This window comes from Fringilla coelebs (assembly GCF_963513975.1).
Source record: "Fringilla coelebs genome assembly, chromosome: 3".
NCBI lineage: Eukaryota > Metazoa > Chordata > Aves > Passeriformes > Fringillidae > Fringilla > Fringilla coelebs.
In genome coordinates, this window is record NC_140030.1 from 101,905,178 (window position 1) to 101,918,120 (window position 12,943).

Sequence of the window (12,943 nt, forward strand, 5' to 3'; positions counted from 1 at the left end):
CCTGGTTTGGATCTGGCACTGGCTGGAAATCTCTGCTGTAATTCCCCTTTTTCCAGAGTTGTCAGTCTGCAACCAGGCAGGGAAAAGGATGCAGGTGGGTACTCTGCTATGTGGCTTTCATGGACAGTTTCACTTTCCACCTGGTCCTTGACAAGGCTTCTGCAAACTCTGAACTCTGCAACAGCCACGACAGAAAAGCTGGATTTGCCACCTCCCACAGGTGACAGAGTTAACTTGTCAAGGAACAGTGCTGTGTCTTGCAGCTCTGCAGAGCCAGCCTTGGATCCATGTGCAGCACTCTGAAGGTGCAGGCTCCCTGCCCAGAAAACCATTAGTCACCATCTGCAGAAGAGTCACTGAGTCCAGCTGAGCTGAGCTCCCTAGAAATTAATTCCCCATCCTCAGACACCTCAAGGAAATTCTCATCCTCCTGTCACATGCACCTGTGGTCTCTCCTTTCCAGCCAGTGTTCAAGAAAACTTGAAAGATTTAATTGCTAAGAGTACTGAAGGACATTTCTTCACATGCTGTGGGACAAGGACTGGCCTCAGAGTCTACACAGAATTGCTGGGGACCATCTGTTTATTTATTTATAAACTACACATAATGTTTTATTTATGTAGTTTCTCGGGACTTTGAGGATCATTTGGCTTTTTTCTAACCAGCTAGGGGCTGTGATAGTACAGTCCTCTGCACAGCACCTAATTTCAAACTTCACTTCACTTATTTTCAGAATTTTCTTTATGACAGTGTCCTCCTGTAAGAGTTGGAGTAAAGGATTATGGCAACTTACCTTGGATTTAGGGAAGCACAAATCCCTTCCCCTCATCACCTTGAAGAGAGCCATCAGTAATCCTTTCTGGAATGGACTGATTTATTTCTGTTTCAGACAGCATAATTTTACAGTGCTTCTTGCTTCCTGGCAGAAGATTCTGAGAGCTACCAAAACAGCTCCATCCTGATAACAGTGAGACTTGCTCCTCGAGCTAGTGCTGAAGCCAATTACAGCCAGAGCTTCCAGCAGAGATGTGCTGCTGTCTGGAGCTGAAATGGAAGGTAGAGCACAACGCACCAGTGCCAGATGGTATCTGTGCCCTCTCCTGCACCCATCAGGCACCTTCAGTGAGGCCCAGACACAGAACCCACTTCCAGCTCAATTGTGTGGAGCTGCAGAGCTGTGCAAGGCTCAGCCTGACACCCCTGCAGCAAAAACAAGCTCCCACTGAATCATCTGTGCAAGACAGACCACACAGAAACGCTGTGACTCCAACCAGCTGCCCCAGCTTGCTGCCTCACCCACACACTTCTTCCCATACCAACCTCCTGGAGAACTCCAGCTACCCCTCAGATAAAGCAGTTCCACCCCTCCCATCTGGTCAGGCAGGGAAAAGAGCATTCCTGGTAATGCTCCTTCACAGCTCTCCCAGGAGCAGCAGGCAGTGACAGAAAGTGCTGTGCAAAGGCCTTGGGTGGAGCAGGCAGTTCTTAGCTGAACAGCCAGGAGAGAGAAAACCTCACAGCTGGCAGTTGCACACTGAACTCCCTGCACATCATTTGTACAGAAGAACAGAAGTAAGAAATGTACATTCTGTAAAGACCTAATGAAAATTCTTTTTGCTCTACTATTTAACAGGGTTTCATTTTATTAATATCAGCAGGAAACAGATATTAGACAAAGTAAAGTTCAGTACATCACTGAATATCTGCATCTCTAAATATAAAGCATTACTTTTTTCTTTACATTCAAAATTTACAGCTTCTATATTCAATTAAAATTCCCATGAGTTAGAATACAATATGCATTATTTTAAATACAGATCAGGAAAAATAACTATAGCAACATTTAAAAGAAGGTTACAGCAGCAGGATTCTGTCTAAAAATAGGCTATTATGATTTAAAGTATCACTTCTTCAAGTAGGCAAGAGCAAGCAAATAATTTAAGAGTAAAATGACTGTTCTGGAACACAAACCCATCCAGTTATGTTTACATATGCTGAGCAATTAAAATACATTCTATGTTTAAAACATGGACAAAAGATTAGCTGTTCTAAAAGGCTGATACACAAATGATGTCACATAAAGGCCCATTACAGTGCTGCACCTAAAATTATCCTTAAGTCATCATAAGATCTCACAAAAAAATTTATACTGGAAACTGTTCCAAAGCAAACAAACAGTGTCACAAACTAATCAAAAAATGGCAGCAGATTGCTTGAAAACCCTGTATCTGTTCCATACCATTGGCAGGAATTACCTAGCTGTATTTATACAGACTTAATATTTATGATAAGGGAATTATGTATTCCACTCTGGTTTATTTGCATTTTACAAGTGTGATACTCATTGCCTGCAGCACCCCAAACAAAAATAGTCTCTAAAAATGAGGGTAAGCTCTCCAGGAGAGTGCAAAGTGCATTATTTTAAAGAGTGCATCTTGTATGTAGCTCGTTCTACAAATGCAGAACAAAAAGTGCTTGTTACTGTACAGACTGACATGCAGCATATTTGTGCTTTTTAAAGGCTTCTTATTTAATTGCTGCTCTTCACTAGGAGAGGGGCAAATCCTTGTATTTATCAGCCCTTTTGTATTATGGAGAGGAGGAGAGAAGGAGGGGGAAAGAGGAAGGGAGATCTGAACAGTAAAATGCAAAAATACTCCACAACTGTTTGGAAAAGGGTGGGGGAGTGGGGGTTTGGCTTTTACTTTTCCTCCTTTCTTATTGCTAGCAGCTGGTACTGGAATTGACGAAGTGCCCAGGAACCAGGCTCATGCCACCCATCAACCACCTCCACTGTCAAAAGCAGGCAATGCACAAACATTTCCAGTTCATTACTACACGGAGAAAAACCCTCTGAATACTGCATGAACCACACAGGAACTTTAGAGAACACTGCAGACACTCTGTTCTCCAGCTGGAATGGTTTTCAAATGATGCAGCATCTTAAACCCAAGATGCTTTAATAACCTTCCAGGCAAGGGTCATTAAAGTAAGAGAAACTCACCAGTGCTTTTACTCCTTAACATGACAGAACACTTTTTTATCTCTCTATTTTATATATATATATATTTATATAAAATATATATATTATATACACACACATACATATATCCTTATATATGTAAAACGCAAATGCAGATGTAAAGATCCCAAAATACATTTGCATTCTAGGTGGGCTTGCTTTGTGCTATCCTCCTTCCCCAGGGTGCGAGCAGCGCGCTGGGGCTCAGCAGATGTCATCCACCAGCCTGGCCCCGTTGATGCCGCGGTAGGTGACCCTGCTGGGGCGCACCAGGACGCCGTGGTTCAGCCTGCAGCTGAAGTAGCGCCTCTCCCCCACCGAGCCGTCGTTCTTGCCCTTGGCGCTGCGGAGCTCCAGCCCCAGCCACACGCCCGGGGCAAAGTCCGTGGGGCCGATGTACCTGATGGTGCCCATCTCGTTGGAGCTGGTCAGCAGAACCTGGGAGCCCTCGTGCAGCTTGACGGGCCCCTCGCAGGGAGCTGTGCTGCTGCTGCTCCAGCTGCGCCGCAGCACCGAGCTCTTGGACCTGGGAGACAGGAAAGGGAACAAAAAAAGTTATAAACCATCCGAGGGGAATCTGTAATTCAAGAAGTGCATGAGGGAAAAAACACACCTTCAAATTCCTTTTTAGAAAAACTGGGTTTGATCTCATGTAACTAACAAACCATGAAATAACAGTAACAGGCTGCTACACTCAGCAGTCTCAAGTATTGGAAAAGCAATTTCCTTCACCCAGTGCTAGGATCTACAGTATTTACAGCAGGTGATAGTATTGGTAAATTAAGCCATACAAAACATTTTATTTGGGGCTTAAAACAGTTTAACTGAAACAACTTTTAACATACAACTGCCAGTCAGGATCACCAGAACAAAGTGAAGTCCTTTACCAAGAGCCTCTGAGCTTCACCCGGCTGTGTGAAAATACAAGAATTTGGAGAATATGATTGGAAAACAACTTTAATGCCAACCTGAATTCTAGCACTGTACTCCTGGATGCCCATGGAAAAAGTGTACTACTGGTTCCTTTTTTGAAAAAAAAAACCAACAAAAAACCAAACATGTAAAGGTCTAGATACCCTATGTGCCTGAAGGGTTTTTTTTGAGCAAAGCTAACAGCCACTTGAAACTCATAACACTCACCTAACAAAGGCATTTCTTCTGTTTATCTCCTTTTGAGAAGATGCAGAAGTGCTGCTTAGACTGCGTCTAAAACCTGAGTGGAAAGATTAATAAGCTGTGTAGGACTTCTTAAGGAAAAAAACCACCTTTATGAACACATATTCTTTGTAGGTTTTCTTTCTTCCACTACATTTGCTGCACATTCTCCACTATAATTTGGAAATTAAATTATGAAATTTCTCACAAACATATATGCCTATAATATATTTGGCTTTTCAGAATGAACAGAAATTAAATTAAACAAACCAAACAAGGGCAATTTGAAGGTCTTTTCACAAGATGCTAAACTAGAGGAAAAGAAAACCAACTACTTCAAGTACCTCACACAAGTTTTAGTAATTTCATGGGGATGTCTCCCTAGTGATCCCTTCATCAATCTCAATTTGTGTTAAGGAACAGGTTCCATTTCCCTTTCTCTCTGATTAGAATGCAATATTAGCAGTAAGGGAAGACTGCCAACAGTGCAACAATCATAACTGACAATTCCTTCTGCCAGTAGAGTGTTAAGATCAATACAGAACTCCCCAGTTCGTTCTGCAATTTAGATTTTTTAGGAAGGGAGCAGCCAGACTACTGGCTGGCATTTGGGGTCCCTGAAAATGTCTTGTGCTTTTGGAGAAGGTGGCTTTGTGCAGATGGTTCAGGCTGCAGAGCAGGGCCTGCCTCACCCAAATCCCAATGTCTCCCACTCCTACCTGGAAAAGTGTGAGTTACTTTACTCCATGAAGTCTCTGTGAGAGAATCCAGAGAACCAGTCAGTCTGAAAAGCAATAACACAATAAAAAGGTAATTTCAACTCAACTCTGAACAAACCAACTGGATTCTTGTCAAATATTGATGAGGTTTTCATTCTTTCCTTCTCCATCTGGCCCCAAGAGACAGCAGCATTCCTGCTGCACTCAGGCTGCTGTGCAAGAAGTGCCTGGAGAAAGTCAGAGTGTTTGAGTTACTTGCCTCTCACTCACTGAGACAGCAGGTTTGATTTTGAGGCAAGTTCCTAAGTGTTTGCCTGAGCTGGCTTATTCAGAGAAATAAAAGCAAGAACACGTCTGGCAGAGTAACTACATCCAAATACAGGAGGAAAGAGTACAGAACTCCTTGGATGCTCTTCCTGGAACCTAAGGAAGAGACTACAAGCGAGTGGTGCAGGCTTTGGATCCTCTGTGCAGTTAGCTAGGATAAAAAGAGCCTTTTTTAGTCATTTCAGTTCCTTTTAGAACTGAATTTAGCAGAACACATCAGGACTGGGTCATGAAAGTAAGGTTTAATGAACACAGAGTATCAGAGGCTCTGGAATAAACTTCAGGTAGTTGCAAAAGAAACAGGAGAGATGTGTTTCTAGTTTTACACTCTGCTTTCAAAAAGCTGATCTAAAACCACCAGATTTTTAATGGAGGTTATAAAACCTTCTGTATGTGTTCAAAAATTTGTTCCACGTTGGAAATGTATTAAGAAATCGTTTGGCAGCCCCAACATGACAAGAGCTTCGGTGCTCACCTCTGTACACGAGATGGGGGTGCAAATATGCCATATCTGGGAAGGCAGCTGAAGTACTGCACTCCTCCCACAGAGCCATCGTTCTTCCCATGGGGCTTGTCCAGCTCAATTCCACACCAGAAGCCTACATTGCAAAACAGTAAAATCAGGGCATTTGGAACAAAACACTACAGGCTTTTCTTCATCTAGACCACTGGTACAGTTGGCATTCACCCACATCAAGGAAAACAGTTTCTAGTCAGAAAATATCAAGATGCTAATAGTAAATAGGAATATTATAAAATAGCTATCTATGCAATTATGCAAGAATTGTACCCTAATAAATCTAATTATCTCAGCATATTTATGTGCTTTTAGTAAAATTATTGACATTTTAATTAATACAAAAAAGTAAAAACATTTGAGGAATATATAAACACATATACATGTACACACTGAAGTAAAATAGAATGTTATTGGGCATAACTGGCTATTGGACAACAAGGAGACAGCAAAGAGCAGCACTGCTGTTTCACATTTCTCTCTTCATTCCTCTGACCACATGGTTTATGCCTCATCTGAGATCATCAACAGTAAAATTAAAGTTTTGATATTAATTCATTCTTTCTCTCTATCTAGCAAGTTATAATTAATGCAAATTGCAAGGTTGGTCGTGTGATATCAAGAGAAGGGTGCAAAAATTGGAACTGGCCGTCAATTAATCTCATACAGAACACTGAATAGGCAGCAAGATGTTAATGAGCTTGATCATTCATAACCTGTGATAAATGTGAGCTAATTACACAAAGGTGCTAAATTTCATACTCCATTAGTAGTCCTTATGCTATCCATCCCCAGAAGATTCAGAATTTAATTCAAGTCACTTGGTACTAAGGCACTGGATAAAACTGTAATTCTAATTATCATCTCAAGAAACTCAGGAATGACAGCTTATGAATTAGAAGGGCCCAGTTTATCAGAAGTTCTCCCCTTCCCACTTTTAGAATTAAATAAAGATCTGCATTGCAGCAGAAGGAACAAACCTTGGATAACTTCCAGAGCTTTGATACACATTAGAACTGAAATACTTAAACATGCATCTGTTACATTTTCTATAAATTACTGGGTTAGCAAATGGTGATGATTTGTCATCTTTCCATCCTCACTTCTTACAATAGCATGTTTTCCTCCAAAAAATTATGTTCCTGATTTAAAGCAGAGAGGGAGGAGACTTAATAACATTGTCAAACAGCTTTCAGATTTCACAGTTGTCAGTGTATGTGGGAAACTGCCCTTTTCTCCCTGATCACTTTGTCAGCAACAACACAAAGAGCGATGACATTGAAGTGTCCCTCAGGTCACTGCAGTACCTGAGCAAGGGCTGCCTACAGTGAAACAGGGGAATGGGGCAGGGGTGAAGCAAGTCCAGAGCTTGTACCAGGACCTTGCATCCTGACGAGGTTTTTTAAATGCTGATGCCACCCAGTGTCACCACAGAGCACTGCCAGTCACCCACCAAGCACACAGCCCTCACCCAAAGCAGCTGCTCACACCATCACTTACCAATGCTTCTGCCTTACTCTTGCAGTAAGATTATAGATAGGCCATAGAGAAGATAAATTTGGTTACAATATTAGATTCAAAATTCATTTCCACAATGCAGAACAACTGGCTGCCTTTGACAGCACTTGGCTTCACTGCAAAGTGGTTTTTAGCAAGGGGAAGGGAGAAGCTGAAAGGGAGAAGGATGAGAAAACGGTGGTGGGGGTTAGGGCTTTTTGAGATATTTGTAACTTTATCGATCTCATGACCTAAAGGTTTGCTAGTTAAAATTTTAATGTTCAAAATTACCCTCTTAAAGATGCCAATAAGTTAAGAAATGAGACTGGTACATGGCATAAGAGTGCCACTACTGCAAGAGACAAGCTGTGTCAAGAAGCCTTAATACAAAAACTAAGGAGTAAATTAATGTGAGCTCAATAAACTGGGTACTCCTTTGGAGACTAAACTGAGGATTTTCAGAAAGCTTTGATAAGAAGTTGGTCTCCATCATCCTTGTGGGTCCCTTCCAACTCAGAATATTCTGTGATTCTGAAATACCTACAACTTCAACATCAAAGTATCTCTCCTACATAAGTCATGACAGTGGACAAGTAAAAGTCACATTTTAAACCGCTATTTTTTCCTGACACTTCTTGCATTAAAGTAAAAAATACTCAATGAAACTTAAGAGGGAGAGGAGGAGAGAGAGAGAAAAAGACAGAACTTGGAAACAAACCAATTTAAATTTAGAATTCTTTTGGAAGGAGTGAGGGAAAAGATGGATTTCCGTTCATGTGCTCACACATAAGCTATTCCATACTGATTTGGCAACACACACAGAGCACTGCACATACCTGGTGCAAATTTTGTTGTCCCACAAAATCTAACAGTGCCTGTTCTCTGTCCCACCACCAGTACTCTGTCTCCAACCTGGATTTCTTCATCAAGAGCATTTTTCCTCATGGTTGGGGAACTATACCGCCCTGGTCAAGAGAAGAACAAGATATGAAATTAATGAGATTAAATCTTTAAGAAAGTTTTCAATAGCAAGCCAACTGATAAGTGAACAGAGTATTTACCTCTAACACAGTGTACCTTCCACACATGGCAACACAAATTTTGCTTAGACAAAAACTTGCTTTGTGCAGCACAAAAACTGGACTACAGCCTTTTCTCTGCTCTGAAAAGGTACAGTGACCAACTGTAAAAACACTTTGCATCTTGAAGACATTACAAAAATCTTTATAGAAGTTGCCAAACTTAGGTTTATGGTTAAACTACTTCACAAGTGTCTTTCTCAAACTATTTCAGATTCTGAAACAACACAAGCAGTTCTACATAAATACTTAACACAGCAGTGAACTCCCCCCTGTGAAAATACACCTCAATTCAACAGACCATACCAGCACTAATCTTAGATGAGGCAGAAGATACTCTGGTCAGGGCCTTTTTACTGCTGCTTGTTGAGTTCCTCTTCTTGGAGTAATTCCTTTTGCCTTCCAAGGAGGCAGTAGAAGAGGAAGAGCTGCTGTACCCAGGAAAACCTAAAGACACAAATGAAAGTTGTCTTTCAGGGATTATAATTTGGAAAAGGAGAGATTAAGCAGAAGGGAAAGCTTTTGTAACATGGAAGTTATCTGCTCTCCATGGGCCACAGAATACAAAGTAAAGAGCCAAAGTCAGAACTTGTTATGCAGCGTTTGCACAAACACGTGTCAGGAATGACACTGGTGCACATGACCCTGTCTTGGGAAGATGGTGATAGCTGATGTTAGAGGAGGTCTCCAAAAGCCCGTCTTTATCATTCTGTCAAAGTTCATCTAAACAGTCCCAAGCATATTTATTAAAATACATGAGCTTTAGTAATAAGAGATCATACCACCAGCCTTTCAGCACCCAGCCTACTAAAGATTTGATGAGAAGTGGAAGGAAGGTGATATTATGTGAGTGAATTATTGCCTGGATTAAAGCCTACTATATTCCATTACATACTGTATTAATATTAAAATCTGTTCTATAAAACAAGAATGGGAAATAAATCACTTTTATTTCCATTTGCAAACCCTAAAGTCTAAACTGTCCAATAAGACTTATGTTCATCTTTCCTGCTTCCTTTTCAAGGCTCTTCTTCTTCTCCCCATTCTTATCCTGTTCTGCCCAAAATGAGGCAAGGTACAGCAAGACACATCTATGCCTCAGCTTATAAATGTGAAAAATAAAGATAATATTGCTTATCAAACTTTTCAGACTTTTGAGAAGCTTAATCCTTTCACTTTGGCAAACAGCTTGATATTGACGCAGGGTTCGTTTGTTCAATGCAATTTAATTCTCCGATTTTGCAAAACAGTAAGGAAGAACTGAGGAAAGGCAAAGGCAGTGGGTCCAAACAGAAGCTGAGGACAGAAATCTGAAGACTCTGAAATACTCACTGCAGATGGGCTACAATAAAGAAAATGCAAATTACTGACTGAACAGTGACTACACAGGCAAACTTCAGCTCCAGGTCCAAGGTGTAAACACACATGCACATTTGCAGACACACACTACATGTACTTATTTAAAAGCCAGTCCAGGGACGGATTCACTGGAGGTCAGACCACCAGTTTTACAGGGATGCAACAAGAACTGCTCCAACTAAACCTGTCATCAGGATACTTCATTTTGTGGGAAACCACAGTGTGGGAGAAGGAAGAGTAGAAAGGACTTCAGCAGGCCATATAATTGATTCCTTTTCCTTCAGGCAAAACAATTATTTGTTACAACACTCATGACAGGTGAGTATTTGGCCTGTTCTTGAAAACTTCCCGTCAGGGAAATCTCAAGACTTCCTCAGCAGTGTATCTCACCACATAATTATCGCTAGTGTTACAGGGTTTTTTCCCCCCTAACATAAAACCTCAATCACCAGCAGTTTAGATCGAGGTTTTTTACTCCCACTACACATGCAGAGCGGGTTTTACCAACCCTTGTATTCCAAAGCTTCCAGTTTTACACCTTTCAGCTTCTGGCTTTTTAATCACACAATCACAAATTTCAAGTCTTTACTCCTAACTCATGTTTTATAAATCCAGTTGTTGTTTTTTCTGAATTCAAACTGTTCACTCACAGAAGCTATAAAAAGATGCTTTTCTTCACAGACCTGTTGGAGCAAGTCCAAAGGAGAAGATGTTTACAGGGATGGAGCACCTCTTCTAGGTGGAAAGGCTGAGAGAGCTGGGGTTGGTCAGCCCCAGAGAAATCTCACTGTGGCCTTTCAGGGCCTGAGGGGGGCCTCCAAAAAGATGGACAGACTGTTCACGAGTGGAAGCAGTGACAGGACAAGGGGTAGAGGCTTCAGACTGACAGAAAGGAGGCTGAGATCAGATCTTAGGAAGAAACTCTTTACTGTGAGAGTGGGAGACACTGGAACAGGTTACCCAGAGAAGGTGGGTGATATTTAATGACCCTTGATGATCTTTAAGGTCCCTTCCAAGTCAAACTATTCTGTGATTCTGTGCCTTAAAGAAGGAATATTCAAATTCACACTTAAAATTATTCCAAAGGAACACTGCTTTTACCAACACTTACAATATGATTTTTTAGACAAAACCTCAAAGGAGACACAAATTTTAGGGTTTGTTCAAGACAGCTGAAAGTGAGGTCCCTTTGTGTTTCAAGTTCAGCAAAGTACTGCTGAGGTAGAAGTTATGCAATTGTGAAACTAGATAACTGCAGAGAATGACTCACATGCAAAAGGCACTCTTTAAAAGTTAGTTTCATTTTTCATATTTGAAGCCTGCTCTTGTGAGTCTGCCATGACACAACATCAAGACTGCTAAGCACTGTTGGATGGTAACACTTTATTACAGAAGCATGAACATACAGATAGAGGAGAGCAAAAAAAAGCCTGGAGAATATTAACATCTAGGCAGCAACAATACAGGGTAAAAGGTCTCCCTCAAAAACCCCAGCTGGTAATTTTACAGATCCTCTGCAAGATCATTTACTAAAAGCCAGCTTTAAGGGCTTTTCTATGTTCCTGCCCAGGTATTCAGACAGAAGTGGTTACCTAACCAACACAGAAAGCCAGCCAAACATCCACACAAATTACTTTGCTCCTAGAAAACTAAATACCTACAGCCTGCTTGAGACCTGAATTAAACAAGCATGGAAACTTTTTTCTACAGTGTAGATACAGGGCTTTTAAAGAGGTAGGGCAGCAGTAATACTGCTTCTACTATACAAAAAATTATTCTTAAGATGTTAAAAATTATTTTTAATTATTTCATTACCATCTTTTGCAGGTACAGTTTTTCCCCTGTTAGCAGTCAGAAAGTTGTTTTCAGAAGCACTGTCTCTTTTTCCAATATTTAGGCCTATAAAAAGAATATATACAATTAAATATACACATCCTAACAAGTAACAATAATTTTACAGGAAAGTCACATACAAAAACTATTTTTGCAGATTATGCAGATTGGCAGATTACTGGATGCATGAAAAAATTGATAAAACTGTACAATTCCTTAGACACTTGATAAATGAGTAAAATGAGAACTGCAGAATTGTTTTGATGGATAAGCACAGATATTAAACCCCTTAACACATTAAACCAGTCCAAACTATCTTGCCAAACAATAAACAAATTGTCTATAAAATACTAATTTTTATACTGAATGAGATTTATTTAAATCTTTCAAACATTCATATCTATAACATTCACTTTAATAGACTTAAGGCCTACTATTTACCAGTATTAATTTCATAATTTCTGCTTTAAAGATTACACATCAAGGTTTTGAGAGAGATTTGAGATCAAATCTTCATTCAGACTACATATAATGATGTAAGCATGCCAGTTTGATTTTGGAGAGCCAAACTCTCAGAGCAGCAATGTTGTGATATGTGTAGGAACTCATACTCTCACCTAAGTTATAATTTGCAAACAGTCATTTTGCATTTCTGACAGTTTCCTACCCTAACTCAATGAAGAACAAGCTTATCTATGATTTATCCCCTCTCTGTCATGAAAGAAAAATCACATCTGCTTTATTTAACTACATCTCTCAGCTTAATTCAGCCACAGGGACTGAACTAGTTTGTGAATGTGGAGTATTTCCCAAACTTTCATGGCCATTAAGGCATCAGATCAAAAAACTAGTGGTTTGTGACTGATAACACATTTCTTAATTTTATCTCAGTAATCCTTTTCCTAGAAACTTGAAAAAGATCTTTTCTCATCAATCTGATGGATTATTCGAATCCAGTAGAACCAAATAAAATTTCAAAACCCCTATACAATATTAAAGTATATTTTACTTTGTAGCTTATAACCTACAAAAACCATATTAATTTTTCTTGAATCATTATAAACCAATGTAATCCAGGGAGGAAGTTTAAAGGAAAGAAATATGACCTGGTGATGCACATAAACACTGCAAACTGAAGTTCTGCCTTTGCAGCTTTGTCCTGCCAGCCAATCAGCCAGGCATGTTAATTGCAATGGAATTCTGTGCAAAGACTCCCTGCACACAGCAGCTTCCAGACACTCACATCCAGTGGATGTAAGCTCTCCTAGGCAGATGATGCTTAACTCACTCCAATTTCTACCTTAAAGCAAGGTATCAAATGTTTAAATTTTACAAAGACACAACTGCACCTTTGGGACAGAAAAGGTGGGTTATGACTGAACTAGGTCAGTGACAAAGGAAAAGTCCCTCCCATTATAGTTTAATGGGTTACAAA

At 40.2% G+C, this 12,943-nt stretch overlaps 1 protein-coding gene across 3 annotated transcripts in view; it reads right to left on the reverse strand.

The window, feature by feature from the left end:
• Positions 1-1,630: 1,630 nt before the first annotated feature.
• CLIP4 (CAP-Gly domain containing linker protein family member 4) overlaps positions 1,631-12,943 on the reverse strand; it is a 32,257-nt gene continuing 20,944 nt past the window's right edge. For 2 of the 3 annotated variants that reach the window (XM_084203459.1, XM_084203460.1), the window contains 7 exons: positions 11,491-11,574; positions 8,623-8,763; positions 8,074-8,202; positions 5,699-5,822; positions 4,897-4,961; positions 4,163-4,235; positions 1,631-3,548 (listed from right to left, as the gene is read on the reverse strand). In XM_084203459.1, coding sequence (XP_084059585.1) covers positions 3,227-3,548; positions 4,163-4,235; positions 4,897-4,961; positions 5,699-5,822; positions 8,074-8,202; positions 8,623-8,763; positions 11,491-11,574 — 938 coding nt within the window. In that variant the 3' untranslated portion in view covers positions 1,631-3,226. The remainder of the gene's footprint in view (positions 3,549-4,162; positions 4,236-4,896; positions 4,962-5,698; positions 5,823-8,073; positions 8,203-8,622; positions 8,764-11,490; positions 11,575-12,943) is intronic. The other variant, XM_084203461.1, reaches the window with a different exon arrangement.